Source organism: Pituophis catenifer, unplaced genomic scaffold (genome assembly GCF_029215685.1).
Source record: "Pituophis catenifer annectens isolate HBS135680 unplaced genomic scaffold, rPitCat1.0.hap2 SCAF_5, whole genome shotgun sequence".
NCBI lineage: Eukaryota > Metazoa > Chordata > Lepidosauria > Squamata > Colubridae > Pituophis > Pituophis catenifer.
In genome coordinates, this window is record NW_027256885.1 from 44,659,057 (window position 1) to 44,681,475 (window position 22,419).

Consider the following 22,419-nt stretch of genomic DNA (forward strand, 5'->3'; position numbering starts at 1 on the left):
CCAACTGGAAATGGACAGGGCATCGTTCTACCTATGGTTCCAAAATGTCATAGAAGACAAAGAGCAAGCCGGGCTGGCTTAAGAAGAAATTTTAAATGTTTTAATTGGTTTGTATTTTTAATTTTGGGCCAAATTTATATATATTTTAATTGTTTTTTAATATTTGTATTTTATGTTTTTTAATTCTGGCTGTACACCACCCTGAGTCCTCAGGGAGAAGGGCAGTATATAAATTAAAAAAAAAAAAAACCACCAGGACCGGATGGGGAAATATATAAAAAATTGGAAGAAAAAATACAACCAAAATTAGTGGAAATTTTTAATGAGGCCCTGATGAATGCAAAAATCCCAGGCTCATGGAGGGAAACACATGTTACACTTCTACCAAAAGAAGGTGCTGACCTAAAACAAATTCAAAACTACAGGCCAATATCCCTACTTAATACCGACTATAAATTATTTATGAGTACAATGGCCGAGAGACTCAAAAAAATACTAAATGTTTGGATACATAAAGATCAAAATGGATTCCTTCCGGGGAGGCAAATTAAAGATAATTTGAGAGTTGTATTAAACACCCTGGAGTATTATGAAGAGCATCCCGGAAAGCAGATGGCCATAATTTTTTTGGACGCCCAAAAGGCCTTTGATAATCTGAATTGGAAGTTTATGATTAACCAAATTAGATTAATGGGATTCGGAGCAAATTTTGTAAAAATGATAGAAACTATCTATGATAACCAAAGGGCAAGCATTCTTGTGAATGGTGACAGGACAAGAGGGTTCCAGATTAGGAAGGGGGTAAGGCAAGGCTGCCCCCTTTCACCGTTATTATTTATCTTGGCCCTAGAAGTCTTATTACGGAAAATTAGAGGAAATGAAGAAATTAAAGGTCTTAAGATCAAGAAAGAAATCTACAAAACGCAAGCATTCGCGGATGATGTGGCCCTAATATTAGAAGATCCTTTAGAATCTGGACCAAAAGCATTAGAGGAATTGGGTAAGTATGGCGAGGTGGCAGGACTTAAATTGAACAAAATTAAAACTAAAATACTAACTAAGAATTTAACTGAAGTCCAGGAAAAAGGGCTACAAAAATCGTTGGGATTACAGGTAGTCAAAAAAATAAAATACCTGGGAATTTGGATTACTAAAAGGTGCTCATCCCTAAAGGAAGATAACTATGTTCCCCTAATTAGAAAAGTGAAACAAGATTTGGACAGATGGAAGAAAATTAAATTATCATTTGTAGGTAAGATAGCTGCGATCAAGATGAACATTCTTCCCAAAATTCTATTCCTATACCAAAATATACCTGTGACTCTAGATAAAAAATTCTTTTTAGAATTAAATAAAAATATTAGGGAATTTTTATGGGATGGGAAGAAATCGAGGATTTCACTTAAAATCCTACAGGGAAAAAGGAATATGGGAGGTTTTGGACTCCCAGACTGGGAATCATATTATAAGGCAGCCAAGCTAGTATGGATAAGGGAGTGGGCCACTCTGGAAAATAGGAGAATTCTAACTCTAGAAGGCCACGACCTCCAGAAGGGGTGGCATGCATATTTGTGGGATACAGACAAAAAAAAGAAAACCTATTTCCATAGGCATAAAATCAGGGAATCCCTAATCCAAACATGGACCAGAATCAGACAGCGTTACTACACAAAAGTCCCCAAATGGCTCTCCACGATGGAAGCTTTGATCTATCCAAACAGGTGGGGAATGGAGAAAATGTGCAGATATAAAGATATATTAGATGGGGGAGGAAACCTTAAATCAATTGACACTTTGAGAGACCAAGGTATAAATTTAGATTGGTGGACTTACCTACAAGTAAAATCAAGATATCAGAAAGACAAGGAAGATTATGGCTTGGAATTAGGATATAATGGACTAGACAAAATTTTGATGGGACCGGAGAAAAAAGTTTTGGCCAAATTATATAACTATTTGTTAGAGGAGGATAGATTTGAAGAGACAGCTAAAAACCAATTAAGAGTATGGGAGAAAAACATAGGACATACTCTAAATTTCAATGAATGGGAAGAGGCATGGAACAAAAATTATAAATTAACTAGAGCCGCGACCTATAAAGAGAATCAATACAAAATGCTTCACAGGTGGTACATAGCACCTGCCAGATTAGCTAAAATGTTCCCCAATATGCACCCCAACTGTTGGAAATGCGGCCATGGTCAGGGCACCTTCTTTCATATGTGGTGGACATGCCCCGAAGTGAAAAGATACTGGAATAAAATTTGGAGTTGGATACAAGAAATAATTGGAGAAGACATAGAATTGACGCCAGAAATATTTCTCCTGGGAATAGTAAAAAAGGGGTATGGAAAGAAAAAGATCCATCTGATAATACACATAACCACAGCTGCTAGACTGGCATACGCACAACTCTGGAAAGAGAAAACCCTGCCACCAGAAGAACTTATAATTAGAAAAATCCTGGAGTGCGCAGAGATGAGTAAATTAACGTATGAAATAAATAACAATGAGAATTCAGATTATTATACTGTGTGGGAAAGGTGGTACGAATGGTTGAACAACAGAATTAAAGAGGGAATATAAGGTATGATAAAAAAGTAGTAATAGATTGATAAAGTGATACCAGAGACATTTTATGTATATATGTATAAACACTGCAGATCCGAAAAAAACCACCTTCTTCTGATGTAGCTCTCGAAAAACGCCTTTCATGTAATTCAGGTGTGTTAACATGTCACCACCCTTAAGGAGTCGTGTGCGAAATAACTTTCGTGTAATGTTAATTTGTGCCCCCACAGTGTCACGAACATAAAGCCGTCTCAAATTACCCCAGCATCTTGCAGCAGACTGTTCACCCTCAATGTGAACAAGCTGGGTATCGTCTAGAATCAAACCAATTATACACAATGCACTCTCATTTTTCCTCTGGAACTCCGCTATCTTCCTGGCATCCTCGGCATCGTCAGCATTCCAGGAGGCCACATCTGGTGGGTTCTGCACTACATCCCACAGCCCCTCTTTGCGCAACAGTAGACTGCATTTGGTGGACCAGGATTTGTAGTTGGTGCCATCCAGCCGGGTAACCAGCAATAAATTTGGAGCTTGACCGTGTGCCATCCTCACCAGGATATGAAATATATCAGAATGCCTGGAGGAGTAATGTGTGTTGCAACTCCCTTATTGCTGTAACCGGTACATACAAACTGGGCCCATAACCAGTGTTGAGGGTAAAACTTCCCTCTGCATAGTAGGCAACAGACCGGACAGCAAAGAGATATGTTGCTGGTTAAACACACAGATACTCACAGACTCTGAATGGTGAAAAAAAACATTCTTTACTCTTAGTGAAAAAACAAACTTGGTTTCTCAAAACAATGATAACACGTCTTCGAATAATCACTCTCCAACACAAAACATAGTTTGCTTACAGTTCTCTTCAGTCACACACAGTCCCTCTTCAGAAGATCAATCATCAAATAGCAGGAGCAGGAGCTCCCAGGCTTCCTGTCTACTTTTATGGCTGCCTGATAATAGCACAGCCAATCATTCTTCTTATATCATTTAAAGTCACAAACATCGTTTTTCTATATATTACCTGCCCAACCGTAGGATAAATATCCAACACTCCTTTTTCTGTATTACACAATTGGTGTCTCCTCCTTCTCCTATAAACCTCTCAATTGGTCTCTTTCTTTCTTAGGAAGTTGATTTGTATTATTCTTTTTCACTTTTCATGTACTTATTTAATATTTAAAGTAAATTATACCTTTTCAATAAACGACTTCTAATATCTTTTCAATAAAAACTTATAATAATATTCAATGTTTATATTTTATCCTCTTAATCTCTATCAATAATTATCTTATTATTTATTCTATATTTGTCTTATACCAGTAATACAGATACATAAATTACTTTAGTTCCTCCACCTCCAATCCTGACAATGCTTCTACTGTTCATTAGTCCTTTAGCAACTTTTTCAAATTTCCCCTCCTTCAATATCAATAAACTGATTAATAAATTAGGACAGCTTAACAGTTATTTCCCCCTTATTACACAATCAACAGTTGTTTTAGAGTCTTTCCAAAGTTTCCTGTTTCTTTTCTGTATCTTTCCTTTTAAGTCCGTATTGCATCAGTCTCTGTCTTCTCCACAATACTCTCTCTAAATCCTTCGGTTTATTCTCATTATCTTCTATGTCTTCTGTGCCTCTTCTTTATTCTCTACTCAGTACGATCTTCCTTTTGTGTCCAAGATTATAAATCTATAACTATCCACCAAAATATCCGTAAGTTTATTTGTATTTTCTGTCCTTATTCCGCCCTTAGTCTGTCTTTTCCACAGTCACTAGTCTCTATATTAGTTCTTATAGTTCTTATAGTCTTATTTAAGCCAGTATTTATGAGTCTCTTGCACTATTTCCGCTGAATCCCCTTTGCTGTCTCCTTTCCTTTTCGTGCCCTCTCCACTTTCCTTTTTACAATAAGCCTTTCGCTCCAGTCTCAGTTTCTCTCCGTTACTTTGTATCCACTTTATGGGATCTTCTTTTCTGTTGCACTAACCTCTCCGCTCAGTCCTCTTTCCATCTTGTGCTTTTTCCTCTCCGTCGCCACCTTTCCTTCTTCTCTGTGTCTCTCTCCTCTCATGCCTCCGCTCAACCAGATTCCGCCTTTCCTTTTTCTGAGTCTTTCACGATCACCATCCAATGCTGATTCCACTTTTTTGCTTCCTCACTGTGCGGCCGCCATCGCTCTTGGTCCGCCTTGAAGACGAACTCTTTCCCCATTTTTTACCCAAGAGACAAATTAAAGACAAAATGAGAATAATCTTAAACACATTGGAATACTACTGTTGCAGGAAAAGAAACGGGACCAGGCCAAGCTCTTCAATGCAGGAAAGAGTTTATTGTGCACGGTTCAAACAGCCCAAAGGCAAACAAAAAGTCTGAACCCCGATGGCTTCTTCTGGCCATATATTTATACAATTTAAAGGCAGAATCATTACAAAGAGTGATACATTTCACACGTAGAAGTTGCCCTTTCATCTATCTCTAGGAAAGGAAATAACAATCCTCTTCTCACATACTCAGGTTCTCTGCTCCGGAGCTCAAGACATAACAAACGGAGATAAGAGGCTTGAAGACGCCTCAAGGGCAGTAAAGGAAGCAGTACTTCTTATCTGGGGATGTATATAACATTTGGGATGCAATAAACAGTAAACAACAGGATGTAACTGTTTAGGGTCAGTTTGCCCTTTTACAATTCTGTACCTACGTCAAATACCTTTTGCCAGCTTAGCACCTTGGCACGGAAGAGGCACTTCTGTCTTGACCAAAGATTTAGAATTATAATATTTGAATTTTGTCCCAATATCGGATCTTAGCCTAGCTCACTACGAAGCACATCCAGAGAAGCAAATGGTGTTGGTCTTCCTAGACGCACAGAAAGCATTTAATAACATGAACTGGCAATTTATGTTAACACAATTAAAAGACATGGATTTTGGGGAGAGATTTATTAATATGATTAAGGCGATATACTATAAACAAAATGCAAAGGTGATAGTAAATGGAGACATGACTGAGAAGTTCCATATTAAGAAAGGTACAAGACAAGGATGTCCTTTGTCTCCTGTTATTTATAATGACACTGGGAATATTGAATAGAAATATTAGACAGGATACAGAGATAAAAGGCATGGAAATAAAAAAGGAAAAGTATAAACTACAAGCATTTGCAGATGACTTAGTATTTATTTTGGAAGAGCCACAAGAAACAGGGCCTAAATCAATTTAAAAAATAGAAGAATATGGTGAAGTAGCAGAACTGAAAATAAATAAAGAGAAAACTAAAATCTTAGTGAAAAACCTTACAGATAAGCAGAAAAAAGAGTTAACAAAGAGAATAGATGTTCAGATTACTAAGAAAGTAAAATACTTAGGAATTCAATTGACAGCAAGATGTGTAACGATTAAGGAAGATAATTATTATAAATTGATACAACAAATTAAAATAGATTTGGAAAAATGGAAAAATCTGCAGCTATCATTGATAGGAAGGATAGCTACAATTAAAATGAATATATTGCTGAGAGCATTGTACTTATTCCAAACAATTCCGATAAAATTGGGAAAAAATATTTTGAGGAACTTAATAAAATAGTATAAAAATATATCTGGCAGGGGGAAAAAGCAAGAATTAGCTTTAAAATGTTGCAGGATTCAAGGAGTAGAGGAGGCTTTGGACTACAGTACCTAATTGGGAATTGTACTACCAGGCAGCGGTATTAACATGGATGAAAGAATGGATTGTACTGAGGCATACAAGATTATTGACTCTGGAGGGACATGACCTACAACTGGGCTGGCATGCTTTCTTGTGGTATGGGAGAAACAAGGTACATGGTTATTTTCAAAGACATTATACAGTGGTGGGATTCAAACTTTTTTACTACCGGTTCTGTGGGTGTGGCTTGGTGGGCATGGCATGGCTTGGTGGGTGTGGCAAGGGAAGGATACTGTAAAATCTCCATTCCCTCCCCACTCCAGGGGAAGGTTACTGCAAAATCCCCATTTCCTCCCGATCAGCTGGGACTCAGGAGGCAGAGAATAGATGGGGGCAGGGCCAGTCAGAGGTGGTATTTACCGGTTCTCCGAACTACTCAAAATTTCCACTACTGGTTCTCCAGAACTGGTCAGAACCTGCTGAATACCACCTGTGATTATATGAGGAATACACTATTGTTAGTATGGGAGAAAATCAGAGAACAACATTACTTGAGGATACCAGTTTGGCTTTCAACAATGGAAGCACTGATTCACCCAAATGTTATTAGCATGGGAAATATTGTTAGATACAAAGATATTTTGAATGAAAAGGGGGAACTCAAAACTAAACAAGAATTGAGCAACCAAGGGATTGACATGGCATGGTATGCGCAGGTGCAGATACACTCTAGATATGAGAAAGATGCTAAATTATATGGTTTCTATAAAGAATATACAGAATTAGATGTTAACAGGGACAGAAGATTGATAAGAAATCTGTACAATTATTTATTGACCATTAAATTGGAAGATGAACAAGTGAAGGAGACAATGATAGTATGGGCAAAAAAATTTGGTTACACAATAGAACTAGACAAATGGCAGAAGTTATGGGACAGGAATTATAAATTAACAATGTCAACTGAATATAAAGAAAATTTGTACAATGTTTTATAGATGGCATTTCGCACCGGCGAGATTGGCAAAGATGTTTAAAGATAAATCTGCTAAATCTTGGGAATGCCATCAGACACCTGGGTCATACTATCATATGTGGTGGACATGTGTAGAAGCAAAAAAATATTGGACAAAAATACAAAGGTGGTTGGAAAAGATTACAAAGCAACACATTGACTTAAAACCAGAAATATTTTTGTTGGGGATTTTGCCCAAAACCTATAGTAAAGGGAATGCATATTTAATTATACATGTATTAACTGCGGCTAGAATTGTATTTGTACAAAACTGGAAGAGTGAAGAGATCCCTATCGAGGAGAATGTTATTAGGAAAATATTAGAATGTGCAGAATGAATAGATTAACATTGGCTATACAGGAGAAAGAACAAACTGAATTCTTTCTTTTTTTTTTATTTTAAATATTTTATTGTTAAGAAATTATAATAATACAGTTTTTGTCCATCCGGTTACATGGTATAGGAAAAGGAAATAAATAAGAGTACAGATGTATGTACATATAGATAATCTTTGCTACTCAATTACATGGTATATATACTTATATCATTCTTAATGTATATATATATATATATATAGTGGGTCTTTAAAGGTAAATTAATAAATACATGAGTCATATCTTTTGCTTACCTAAGTAACCTTTCCTTACCTCATTTTACTTTCTACCATCTGCGGTACATCTTCTCTTACTATATCATTTAACTATTTCTTGTACTCAATCTAGTCTCTTTCATTTTTTTATTTCATTTTCCTCTTCTCTAACCACCCGTACCACTTGTCCCACACGCTATAATAATCAGAATCTTCTCTGTCATTGATTTCCAGCGTTAATTTATTCATCTCGGTACATTCCATTATTTTACCGATTACTTGTTCCTTAGTTGGTATTTTTTTCTCTTTCCATTGTTGAGCAAAAGAGATTCTTGCTGCTGTTGTTATATGCACTGCTAGGTATTTCTTCTTTTTTTGCCATTTCCGTCTTGAGAATTCCCAGGAGGAATATTTTAGGATCTAATTCAAGAGTTTCACCTATTATTTCTGAAAGCCAATTGCCAATCATCTTCCAATATTTTTTTGCTTGAGGGCAGGTCCACCAGCAATGGTAAAAAGTGCCTTGCTGATGCCCGCACTTCCAACACTTTGGACTTAAGTTGGGATAAATTTTGGCAATCCTAGCTGGTGCTAGGTGCCACCTGTAGATCATCTTATACTGGTTCTCCTTGTAGGTGGTTGCCTTAGTGAGTCTTACATTGTTATTCCATATTTGGTCCCATTCTTCCAAATTTATATTTTTCCCAATATTTTTGGCCCATGCTAACATTGGGTCTTTAACCACCTCCTCCATCAGGTCGTATTCTGCCAAATAATTGTACAGTTTAGCCAGTAATTTATTGTCCGTGCTCATCCAAATCTTATCAAAATCTTTGCTACCCATTTCTATACCGTATTGTTCTTTATCTTTTTTGTACCTTGATTTTATCTGTGCGTATGTCCACCATTCTATGAGTGCCTTGTTCTTTTAACTGTTCTATTGTTTTAAGATTCCCTACCTCGTCTAGTATTTCTTTATATTTCACCGTTTTACCAAATTCCAGAACGTTTGGGTATATTATCGCCTCCATAGTTGAGAGCCAACTGGGGATTTTAGTATAGTGTTTTCGTCTTATTTCTTCCCAGGTTGACTTCAGTATATCCCTCAATTTGTGTTTATTAAAGTGTGTTTTTGTTTTTTTCCCTGTTTCCCATAGGTAGGCATGCCAGCCTTTCTGAAGATCATGCCCTTCTAACGTTAAAATTCTTTTGTTAGCCAAGGTCGCCCAATCTTTTAGCCAAACTAGAATTGCTGCTTTATGATAAGTTTCCCAAATAGGTAGTCCAAGCCCTCCTCTATCTTTTTTATCTTGTAAACTCCTAATTGCTATTCTTGGCTTTTTTCCTCCCCAAATAAATTTCCTAATGATGGCATTGAATTCTCTGAAATTTTTTTTATCTAATTTAATTGGTGCCGTTTGGAACAGATACAACAATTTAGGTAAGACGCTCATTTTAATTGTCGCTATTCTCCCTAAGAAGGAAATCTGGAGCTTCCCCCACTTCTCTAAGTCTTGTTTTATGCTTTTTACCAAAGGGCCATAATTGTCCTCTTTGAGGGCCGAATATTTTGTTGAGATCCACACTCCCAGGTATTTAACTTTCTTCACAATTTGTACTCCCATGGATTCCTCCAGGGCTTCTTTCTGATTTTTCGTCATATTTTTGGTGAGCATTTTGGTTTTAGATTTGTTTAATTTGAGCCCCGCTACTTCTCCATACTTGTCAAGTACTTCCAATATTTGTATGCCTGTTTCCACCAGTTCTTCCATGATTAGGACAACATCATCTGCGAACGCTTGGACTTTATATGTTTCCTTCCTGATTTTGAGCCCTTTAATTTGATCACTCTCTCTAATCTTTTTTTTTTATTGCAAAAGTTTTACAATTACATTTTCACCCCATTTCCCTCCCCCATCCCACCCCCCTCACCCCACCCTAACCCCCCCAAACCCCCCTAACCCTCCCCCCTGACTTCCACAAAATATAATCCCATCAAAATCCCCTTTTTATAAAAACTTGAACCCCTCAGACCCCCTTAAAAAAATTTTTATCTTCACAGTTTTCATACATTTCTATTTTTATATAATACTTTCAATGAAAAACTACTTGGTACTTTCTAACTTGATATTTGTTCTGCACATAATCTATCCATTTTTTCCATTCCCATTCATAAGTCTCTTGTGAGCGATCTTTTAAATATGCTGAGATCTTCGCCATCTCCGCGAAACTGGCCATCTTCAAAGTCCATTCTTCAATAGTGGGTAAAGCTTCATTTTTCCAATATTTACCTATCAATAATCTTGCTGCAGTTATCATGTACAATATCAACTTGATTTCATCCAGTGTAAAACCCTTTACTATACCCAATAAAAACAATTGTGGAGAAAATGGAATTTTTTTTCTCAAAACATTCTGCATAACCCACCATATTTTTATCCAAAAAGCCTTAACTTTCTTACAATTCCACCAAACATGATAATATGTAGCATCTAAACAATCACATCTCCAACATTTTGGCTGAACATTAGGATACATACATGATAATTTCTTGGGATCTAGATGCCATCTGTAAAACATCTTATAAAAATTTTCCCTCAAATTCTGCGATTGCGTAAATTTAACATTCTGAACCCATATTTTCTCCCATGTTTCCAACATTACTGGTTCTGCAAAATTCTGTGCCCATTTAATCATGCAATCTTTAACCAATTCAGTTTCTGAGTCCCTTTCTAACAAAACATTATATAGCCTTTTGATATGCATTGGACCTTTCTCTTTTATATGTCTAACCAACTCTTCCTCATGCAACATAATACCAGTTTTTTGGTCCTCTTTCCATCTCAGTTGAAGTTGATTGTATTGTAGCCAAGTTAGGTTAATCCCTTCAGCCAACAGTATCTGTAGTGTCTTCAGTTGCCATCTGCCCACATCTGTAAAAAGAACCTCTTTATATAAAAACCCCCCGAGTGACATTATATTTGTATTCCAAATAATATGACCAAGATCCAGCCACAACGGTATTTTATAATCCCATTTGATTCGGTGCTTCTTCCATACTCTCATCAGAGAATCTCTAAGTATATGACTTTTAAATACTTTATCCACTTTGTTGTCATAAAACAAGTAAGCGTGCCAACCAAGTTCGAGATCAAAACTTTCTATATTCAATATTCCAGTCTTTTTCCTTCCAAACCAATCGCTTGCTTGAGTCAAAGCTGCTGCTTCATAATATAACTGTAGGTTTGGAAGTTTAAGACCTCCCCTTTCCGGAACATCTTGCATAATTTTCAATTTCACTCTCGGTTTTTTCTCGTTCCAGACAAACTTATTCACTCCAGTTTGCCACTCTTTCAATTGTTTATCACCTTTAAGCACCGGAATCATTTGGAACAAAAAAAGAAACCTTGGCAAAATGTTCATCTTCACTGCTGCTATTCTTCCAAGTAAAGAAAGCTGCAGTTTTTTCCATGTCTCCATGTCCTTTTGTACCTCTCGCCACAACACCTCATAATTATTTTGAATCAGTTTCATATTAGATTCTGCAACCTGAACTCCTAAATATTTAACCTTTGAAACAATCTCAAAACCTGCCCTCTTTTCAAGTTCATGTTTTCGATCTTGTGTCATATTTTTGACTATCATCTTAGTTTTTTTCTGGTTCAGTCTAAATCCTGATACTGTACCATAATCTTTTATAATGTCTTTCATCAGGATTATTGATTCCACCGGCTGTGTTAGGGTAACAACCAGATCATCTGCAAATGCCCTTATTCTGTAGTCTTCTTGCCTTATCACTATACCTTTCAAGCTGGTCGAATCCCTTATTATATTCAACAAGACTTCTAATGTTAAAATAAATAGCAAAGGGGATAACGGACAGCCTTGTCTTGTACCTTTTTCAATTTTAAAGTCTGTTGTCAAACTTCCATTAATAATAATCTGTGCCTTTTGCTCTTGATAAATTGCTGAAACCGCCAATATAAATTGATCCCCAAAGTCCATTTTTTCCAAAGTCTTTAATTGAAAATTCCAGTCCACTCTATCAAAGGCTTTCTCCGCATCCAAAAAAGCCAGCACTGCAGGGATCTGTTTATTCTTCTCAAGATATTCCAATAAGTCTATCACTTGCCTTACATTGTCCTTCATATATCTACCCTCTATAAATCCCGCTTGATCATCATGAATCACCTCTTTAATTACTGGCATCAACCTGTTGGCTAATACTTTTGCATAAATTTTGTAGTCATTATTCAGAAGAGATATTGGCCTATAATTTTCCGGTTTTTTAGGACCTGCTTGCTCTTTTGGTATCAAAGAGATATAAGCTGTTTTCCATGATGGGGGTATGTTACCCCCTTGTTGTATATTACAAAATAAGTCTCTAAGTTGTTCCACCATTTCTGCTTGCAAAGTTTTATAATACACTGCAGTCAAGCCATCTGTTCCCGGAGCTTTGGCAGTTTTCAGTTGTTTTATTGCTGCAATTATCTCCTCAGCTGTTATAGGATGATTCAGTCTTTCCTTTTGTTGATTAATAACTTTTGTAACTCTTTTATTTTCTAGATATTTTTCTATAAGTCCATCCTGTATGTCTTCTTTAACATATAGTTTAGTATAGTAGTCTACAAAAACTTCTTTAATTAATTTTTGTTGATAAATTTCTGTCCCTCCAATATCAATACAGTCGATGGTCCGCATACTCTGCTTCTTCCTTAAAGTATAAGCCAGCCATCTGCCCGGTTTGTTAGCATTACAAAATGTATTATGCTTTGCATATTGTAAATTTGTTGCAACTTGGTCCGCCATAAGCATTTGGAATTGGTCTTTCAAAAGTTTTATAGCACTACGTGTTCTTTCATCTGTTGGATTTTTAATAAGTAACTGTTCTTTTTTCTTTATTTCTACTTCAATTTCAGATCTTTTCTTTTGTCGATTCAGTTTATGTTTAGAGTTCATATGAATGAGTACCCCTCTCATATATGCTTTACTCGCGTCCCACACAATTTCAATAGGGGTACCCTTGTTCAAATTAATGTCAAAAAATTCTTTCATCTGCTTCTTAAGTTCTGTTATATTTTTTTCATATCTAAACAGATTTTCATTTAGTCTCCATGATCTTCTCTCAATTTTTTCAGTCTCGATTTCTATCCATACTGGACTATGATCAGATAAAGTTCTTGGAAAGATTTTAGTCCTTTTTGTTTTAACAAGTAAATCATTTGATACTAAAATAAAATCAATCCTTGAAAAAGATCTGTGTCTATCAGAAAAGAAAGTATAGTCCAAATCTTTTAAGTTATGTATTCTCCAAACATCCTTTAGTTCCAAATCTTCTTTCATTTCAAAAAAAGTTTGTGGTAGTCTAATCTTTGACTTCGCCAGACTTTTTTTATCTAGTTTGGAATCAATTACTCCATTCCAATCTCCCATGATCAAAATTGATCTATAGTCCCATTGCAATATTTTAGTATGCAAAATTTTGTAAAAATGATCCTGCTGTTGGTTAGGAGCATAAATCCCAATCACAAGAATTTGGCCATATGCAGTACGCAGTTCAATTGCTACAAACCTACCACCTTCATCTGCTTCTATAATTTTAGCTGATAATCTTTTATTTATGTAAATAACCACGCCATTCTTTTTTTCCAAATTTGAAGCTATGAAATGTATTCCTAACTTTAAGTTTATCAAATATTTTTGATCTTGCGTTCTAATATGAGTTTCTTGTAAACAAATTATATCATTATTAAATTGTTGTAAATATGTAAATATTTTCTTCCTTTTCTGTGGTGAGTTCAGTCCATTCACGTTCCAAGACAAAAACTTAACCATCATGCATACCTTTTTGAAGCAACGAGCAAGATTGCCGGATGTCTTCCGAGGGCCGCCGACTTTGCTCTCCCCATGGCTTCCCTTTGTTCTGTAGTACTCTTAGCTCCTTTTTTATATTGTTGTGCCGTAGCTCTTTCTTGCAATTGTTTTTCTTTAAGTTGTTTTGAAACTGCACGAGTTATTCGCTGGTCTTTAGCTTCAGCCATACGCTCTAGGTCCAATGCCACATCTATTGTAGTCAAAATTGGAGAAGATTCTAACAGGGGTTCCTCCAGAAAACCTCCTACAGCACCCTGCGCTTCTGTTGGATCTAATTCAATCTGCTTAAGCTGCACTTCCAACTCTTGCTGGGGTTGCTTCTTCTTCTCACTCTCCTTTATCTCCAATACAGTAGATGAACATGGAGATGGTGATCTCTCGTTGAAAACATTATAATAAAAATATTCCGCTTTTTCAACAGTATTCAGTCAATGTCTTTCCCCCTGATACTTCAAAATTATGCCCGTTGGAGCATCCCACCTGAATGGAATCTCTAATTTGTTTAATTCCTTTACTAAAAAACCAAAATCTTTTCTATCTTTCAGCATCTTTGGTGGTAGTTCTTTATAAATTCCAACCTCAGTTCCCTCAACTTGCACAGAGGAAAGGAAAGATTTTTGCAGAATATCATTTCTCATTCTTCTATCTGTAAAATATATCACCACATCTCTTGGTAGTTGTCTTTGTCTGGCCACTCATGAGTTCACTCTGTAAATTTTATCTATTTTGTAAAAGATCTCATCAGGATTAATTTTTAACAACACAGCCAAGGCATCAGCGCAAACCTGTCTCAAATCTTGCCGGTCATTCTCCTTAATCCCTCTAATTCTTATGGCAAATTCCATAGACCGGAATTTCATCATCGTGATTTCGTCTTCAACTCTCTGCATTTTATTATCCACATCAGAAATTTTAAAATCAGTATCCTTTATTTTGACATTCACTTCTGATTTAAATTCTTCCAATTTGGAATCCACTTTAATAATAATTTCTGACAGGCCAGAAACTGCGTTTGATAATTTATCAGTCACCTTGTCATAATTCTCTTTCACCAAATTTTTCATTTCAGTAATTTCCTGCTTAAATTCCTGTTGAGATTTTTGAAATTTATCATCCAAAGCCTGCGTGATAAATTTTTTTAAACTTTCAAAATCAAACTGCTCTTCAGGCTTATGTGTGGGAGATCCCCCCCCCCCCGTTGCCTTGCTTTCCTGCTTTTTAGAAGCCATTTTGCCACGTGAGTTAGATTTTCTAAAAAGAGAAATCCTTTTTCTTCTTCCAGCGCCACAAAGTCCTCTAAAAAAATCCCCCAGCTTTAATCAAATTAGAAGTAAACTTGTATGAAGTCAGCTTATTTTAGAAAGGGATTTTTTCCACCCCTCTTCTCCTGTGCTCGTAACAAACAGCGCTACAATGTAACTTATTAGAATGGCTTTAGAAAGTCACTTTCCCTTTCAGCTTGTTAACTTGTTAGCGCTGGAGCGGCGCCATCTTTTCAAGCCGCTTCCACTCACTTAAATTTTTAATCAGATCAAGAAGTCACGAAGAAAAGAGAATACTTGCAATTCCTTGGTTTCAGGGTTCAGGCTTTTTTCCCCCCATAGTTGGTAGGGTTAAATCAGTTTGTTTGCTGCTGCCGGCTTGCTCTGCAGAGAGCAGAGTCGTCCCACGCTGTCCGGAGTCTTCGCAAGTTGAAAGGGAGCCGCGCCTGTTTCCTCCCCAGTAGTAGACTTCTGGGGGCTCACAGGGGCTCAACCTGCGCCTTGCCAACTCTCTCCTTCAAGTCCTACAGATTCTGGAGTTTTCAAGCCGCTCCTCACGATCGGAGCGGCTCTACAAACGGCGGGGCTGGCGGACCTTAAAAAAGGCACCGTCTTCACCGGAGCCAGAAAAACCGGAAGTCCTCTAATCTTCTTTAATAGCACTTCTAGTGCCAATATATACAGAAGTGGTGACATTGGGCATCCCTGTCTTACTCCTTTACTGATCTTAAATGTTTTAGTGAGTTCGCCATTTACTAGGATGTTAGCCCTTTGCTTCTCATAAATCGTGTTTATTGTGTTTGCAAAATTTTGTCCAAATCCCATTATATTAATTTGTTGCTTTATAAACTCCCAATTCAAATTGTCGAAGGCCTTCTGGGCGTCTAAAAAAACTAATGCCACCTCTTTGTCCGGGTGTTCCTCATAATATTCCATCACATCCAGAATCGTCCTTGTATTATTCCTAATTTGCCTCCCTGGGAGGAATCCATTCTGGTCATTATGTATTATCTTATTGAGGATTCTTTTTAGTCTTTCCACTAATATGCTCATGTATATTTTATAATCAATATTGAGAAGAGAGATTGGCCTATAATTCTGTATCAATTTGGTGTCCGATCCTTCTTTTGGTAAGAGTGTAATATAAGCCTCTCTCCAAGATTCTGGTATTTTATTTTTCAGTAGGGCCTCATTAAAAATTTCAAGCATTCTTGGAAGCAGAATGTCTTCTAATTCTAAGTTTTTATATAATTTTATATAATTCCCCTGGGAATCCATCCGGGCCCGGAGATTTATTCTTTTTCAGTTTGGCAATTGCTGTTTTTAACTCTGTTAATGTAATCTCTTTATTCAACATCTCTTTTTCCTCCTCTCTGATCTGTGGCATTCCCTCCTCCAATAAATATTGTTTTACTTTCTCTTTGGGAATATCTTTTTCTTTATATAAAGACGCATAGTATTCGCGTGCTATTTCCAGTTTTTCTTCCTCCTTGGTTACAAACTGAATTCTATATGACACGGGAACTATTTTATGGATGGCTGGAGAACAAAAACAGAAGCTAGAAATAAATGGAGATTAGTGAAATATAGAAAATATGTAAAGACAAAGATGTAAACAATATGATTTTTGCTAATATGTTTGATATGACTATTGTTTAATATTACTATTATACTCTTATTAGAAGATATGTTGAGAGAGAAATGAATAGGTTTATTATGCTTATTATTATTGTAAGATTAGAGAATCAATATCAATGTAATGAATACTGTGAATCTTGATTGTTATTGCACAGAGATATTTGTACCCAGACGACACACTGTTTAATGGAAGATGAAATGTTTAAATTAAAAAATAAAATATATATACTAAAAAGAAAACATGAATGCCTGGGAAGCCCCCCGACTTACTGCAGCTGGTAGCCAACCTGATGAACCTCTGGGAGGAAATCTCCATGGACTTTATTGTGGACTTGCCAGAGCGCACAGGGAACACCATAATTTGGACCATTACAGACTTATTCTCGAAGCAGGCACATTTCGTGGCGTGCCCAAAGATTCCCTCCGCCTGAACCCTGGCAAAACTGTTCATACAATGTATCTACTGAGTGCACAGAGTCCCAAAGTGCATCATCTCAGATCGTGGGGTGCAGTTCAGCACAAAATTTTGGCAGGAATTCTGTCGAGCCCGGCTGGGACTAGCCATCGATGGGGGGGCGTGGAAGGTTGGAGCCCCGTCGTCCAGGCATCTAACCTGTGGATTGGTGGGAGCCTTGACAATGAGCTACAGGCACCGGCAGCATCAGGAACCAAGTCGTTGGCGCCCTCTAGCGACGTCAGTGCAGCGCCAATTGTCAAGCCAATGAACAGCTGATGGCGGGGTGTTTGGGTTCTTATGTGCCGGATGATAGCTAATACGGCACAGAGGGTTATAAATAGTGTTGCACGGCAACTGCGTGCAGCACTGACTTTAAACTTGTATTCCGGCTTGTTCTTTTCTTCCGGCTGAGTTGCTGAGGAACTTAAAAGTAAACCTGTGTTAACGTTCTTTCGTGGTTTGAGTTATTTTTCTTTCGCTATTTGGACCGGATGAGAGATGGACCTTTTACGGACTAGGCCAATCACTTCGAAACCACGGCCGGGTCAATTATTGAGTTGGACACCAATTTGTCAATGGGCGTTTGAACAGCTAAAGTACCTGTTTACTAGAGAGCCGGTTCTCAAACATCCTGATCCCACACGAGTTTATTGTTCAAGCAGATGCTAGCGACGTTGCCGTGGGGGCGGTACTGTTACAGAAAGACGAACGAGATCACTTGCAACCATGTGCTTATACCTCCCGTAAATTGAGCCCTACCGAAGATGGGCAATCTGGGAGAAGGCCTTTGCCGTCAGGTGGGCGTTAATGACATGGCGTCACCTTCTCGAGGGGGCGACACGACCATTCGAAGTATGGACAGACCGTAAAAATCTGGAAGCACTGCAGACACCAAGACGGTTATCCCCCAAACAACTAAGGTGGGCACAATACTTTCATCGGTTCTCATTCTGCTTGAAGTACGTCCCAGCTGGGAAAAACTTCCTAGCTGACGCTTTGTCCCGTGTGCCGCAATACAACAGTAAACGGGAGGAGGTGGTTGGTTCCTCACAGGGCCTTAACTCCGCCTACCATCCCAGTACCAATGGAACATGTGAATGAACCAAATCAGTGTTAGAGCAGTACCTGAGGTGTTGTGTCAATTACCAACAGACCAATTGGGCCAAACTCCTGCCTTTTGCAGAAGTGGCATATGATAACTCTGTGCATAGTAGTATGGGATTTACCCCTTTAAGGATTGCTAGTGGGGTGGAGTTTGTGCAGATGCCAGAGATCCCCCAGGGATGACCATCCTCAGTGTCATTGGCCGAGTGGATGGAAACCTTAAAGGAAACGTGGGGGGTAGTGTGCAGAGCATTACAGAAATTTAGGGAAACAAAAGCAAGCAAAACAAAAAGAGGGCACCATGGAGAATTCAAGGTGGGAGATAAAGTGTACCCATCTACAAAATTTCTTAACTTGAGGCAGCCTTGTAAAAAGCTGGGTTAGGCTTAGCCTTAGGCCACCCTACATTTCACTGCAGCCTGCTTAAACCTTTCCAGTTTGGGATTAAGACCCGCTGTGGAAACGCCTCCTCCTATTCTGGTCAATGGAGAACAACACTATGAAATTAAGGAGATTCTTAACTCCCAGTACCATAGAGGGGAACTGCGGTATTTAGTATTATGGAAAGGCTACCCTGTAGCCGATGCAGAATGGGTGGCAGCGACAGATGTGAAGGCAGCTAGGTTAGTGTGCAGATTTCATGCTGAGCATCCAGGCTGGCCCAGGTGATGGTGGTCTTGGAAGTGAACAGTAATGACTAATATTGTGTGCACTTTATTTTCCAGGGCTATCATTCTTCTGGAGGATCGGCATGTCAAACCTGACTCTACTGCACAGTTGCAAGTACCTACTTTCACTCGCTTTGCCAAACAGTGACAGCAGGGAGCGTGGTGAATTCCTAAGGGTAGAGGGAGGCTATGGAATGCAAGTGAACTGTCTTGTTGCCAGAGAGACATTATCTAACAAAGCCAAATGATGCATGTTTTGACCGAAGCAGACAGCTTTTCCCAAAGCAAAAGAATTGGTGAACTATGAACTGTGGGTGGCCCAGAGGGGAAAAGGGGAGTTACCTATGTGGGTTTTTGCGGGGAAAAAACCCAGAACTGACTTTGCTTCTGCTGTGCCTAGATGGATTTTTCAATAAAACTATTCTCAATTAATCTAAAAAGCTGGAAGTTTCTTTTGTTGAATGTGCCAAATGGGCCAAAACTCCTCCACAATGTGAGACTGATAAGTCATACAGAAAATGATTACTTCCAGTTATTGCTGCTAAAGGTGGTTCTACAAGCTATTGAATCATAAGGTGACTTAGTTTTTCACACAAGGCTACTCCATTTTGGCTTTCTTTTTGTAAAATAGATGACATAGTGTAATATGTCATGTGTTGTTCATCTGAGGTTGTATTTATCTACTTTTAACAACTGCTAAAGACTAGGTGATTTTTACTATGTCCTGATATGTAAAACCATAGAACTCACAGAGGGTACACTTTTTCGCATGACTGTATGTGCTTAGAACAAATAGGCAGTATGACTGTTAGGTAGGAAAGTGCATTTTTCTAGAGGAAGATTGTGAAAGGGATCGTCAGCAAAACAGGATTATGGTGGAAGGTCAACACCTTTGTTAGATCCTACCACAAAACGGTAATAGTCAGTTGTATTCTAAGGACTACACTGAGATGTCGAGATATGCATGCAGAGTATTCTGTAATTCTATTAATGGGATAAATGTGTCCAACTAGTGTCTCAAAGTCACAAGTTTTTCTTAAAATGTTTCCATCACCTCAGTACTCACCTCCAGTCCCTTCCATCTAGAAACCATCTCCAGTGATGCTATTTCCTGTGGCGGCAGTCCCAACCAATACACATCACTTTCCCCTGCCCTCTCCACCCGTGCACCAACCAGGGAAGATGGAAGCAGAAAATGAGAGGCAAAGGGCAAATTGGATGTGCTAATATTCCCCTTTTAATAACCCAACACAGTAGAATTACAGCGGCTTTATGTTGGCCACAGACTTCCAGGAGTCACTGGAGATGCAGAGTAGAGTTCATTGTTGGCCAGGCCCTCGTAGACAACAATGGGATCAGCAGTGTCCCTATTACTTTTATTACTACCATTAGCATTGGTGGGATTGGTGGTGCAGAATGGGACAACTCCCTGCCAGCACCTCGCCATGGGACACCTCATGGGATACAGATAAAAGTCCCCAAGCTCAGAATGATGTGTCTATGTGGAACAATGCTTGCTTAGCCCACCTTTTGGGGTGTGTGTGCTGGAAAGCGAGGCAAGGAAGCCTTTGGAGAAGGATTGCAGGTGGGCTATGTGGAGTCATTGTTCTGGGCTGGATGCTTCAGAGGGAAGACCCTTCGCAGCGATGACCGTTGGGAGCGAGTAGCCCTGTCACCCTCCCTGCTTGCCCCTCTCCCCGCCTGGGAACTGTCAGGGTCCAGTGCAGAATGCTGAAGGAGAGCTCCCTCCCCAAGCCTGGGCATGATCAGCAGCTCACCAGCTTGGATGCGGATGAAAGTCCCCAAGCTCAGAATGGTGTGTCTCTCTCTGTGTGTAACAATGACTCCTGCTTAGCCTGCCTTTCGCAGGGTGTGTGCCTGGAAAGCGAGGCAAGAAAGCCTTCGAAGAAGGAGTGCAGGCTGGCAGGAACTTTTGCCTCCCTTAAGCCAGGCCAGCTTCGGAAACTGGAGTGGAATACCCAGGCTCACGGCAAGTTGTCCCTGCGGTGAGTTGGCCAGGTGAGGTGGCAACAGCGAGTTGTCATAGACCCTTGGTGGTGGTGGCTTTATTAGCTTTTACTTAAAAACCAGACATACAAGGCAGTTGATCCTAAAAGAAAAAGGCTGATTCAGCCCCTCCCCCATGAGCCGCAATACCTGGGGCCAAGTGGAGACATCTGAGCGTCTTGCTCCAGCCCTCAAGTGCCTCCCCCATTTAATAGTTGCAGTCAGAAACTTTGGTGCCCAGCAGGGGAGGAAAGGAGAGCCTGTAGATCCTGCAGCTGAGTAACACTGCACTGCAAGCAGAAAATGCCAGAGCATATAGGGAACCTTCTGTTCTTAACTGCAAAACCACATCTCTCAGAAAGACTGATGGGCACCAGGAATGGAGTCTCACACAGTCAGGATCAGGTGGTTAACTCAACACAGTGGGTGGGACAAAGAAGCAACAGTAACCTTACCCTCGCCCCACAGCAGCATAGAGAGCGAGCAGTGAGGGAAGTATAAGGATCTGGTGAGACAGTGGCTGCTGAAGACCCAGGCTGGCAGGGGGCAATGGGGGGGAGGGGGAGAGAAAGAAGATGGAAGGGGACCCCTGCCAATTCCTGACTCCTGTGCCCCCTTGATGGCAGATGGCAGCGGTGTTGGCAGAATCCCTTAGAAAAACTAGAAGGGAGATGAGGGGAGGGGGAGCAAATTTGTGCCTGGAGCCGGTCAGTTCTATTTGAGGCAGCGCTCAAAGTAAGTGGAACCAATGTAGCCACCCCGCATCGAGCGCTGGACGTTCTGCTCAAACAGGCGTCTGTTGTTCTGGAGGACTTCAGCAGCCTCTTTGTTCAAGGGGTCTTCAGGGTTTGGCTCCTAGAGAGGGAAGAGAACACCATTAAATGCCAGTGTCTTGTTGCAGTTTAAGGATGAGGACCTTGGATGAGGACAAGGAATCCATTTTAATCAGGCTGTAAGAATAAGTGACAGTATCTTATTCCTATCTTAGATCCTTTATCCCCTAAAAAGTCAGTTTTCACCCTCTATAATTTTGCCCTGTATTTGTCAACTAGCATAAGCACTACTCCAAAAGGAGGGACCCTTCCTAATTTATTGGGCTGTAAAAGTAACTAAGAGCCTTGGTGGCGCAGTGGACTAAGTGCTGTTAAAGTAGCACTTAGTTGCCAGCTGCCTGCAATTACTGCAAGTTCAAATCTCACCAGGCTCAAGGTTGACTCAGCCTTCCATCCTTTTGAGGTAGGTAAAATGAGGACCCGGATTGTGGGGGCAATAAGCTGACTTTGTATAAAAAAGAACACCACTTAGGGGGCCCCGAAAGCCCTACTAAGCAGGTATATACAAAAGTATGAAGGCTATTGCTTAATGCATTGTAAGCCGCCCTGAGTCTCCGGAGAAGGGCGGCATATAAATCGAACTAATAAATAATTAAATAAGTGAGGGCAGGAGAATTGTACATTGAGACTTGTAAGACCAATGTCAGCCTTACTCAGTAGACCAGACAGAAAGTATCACCAGATAAGCTAATTCTATTTTACTGTAAAACTACATTAAAAGAATCTTGCAAGTCTCAAAGTATA

The 22,419-nt window shown here is 39.1% G+C and overlaps 1 protein-coding gene across 2 annotated transcripts in view; it reads right to left on the reverse strand.

Moving 5' to 3' along the window:
- Positions 1-20,061: 20,061 nt before the first annotated feature.
- Positions 20,062-22,419, reverse strand: part of UBE2M (ubiquitin conjugating enzyme E2 M) — a 70,881-nt gene continuing 68,523 nt past the window's right edge. For both annotated transcript variants that reach the window (XM_070944535.1, XM_070944534.1), the window contains one exon: positions 20,062-21,697. In XM_070944535.1, the coding sequence (XP_070800636.1) occupies positions 21,557-21,697 (141 nt within the window). In that variant the 3' untranslated portion in view covers positions 20,062-21,556. The remainder of the gene's footprint in view (positions 21,698-22,419) is intronic.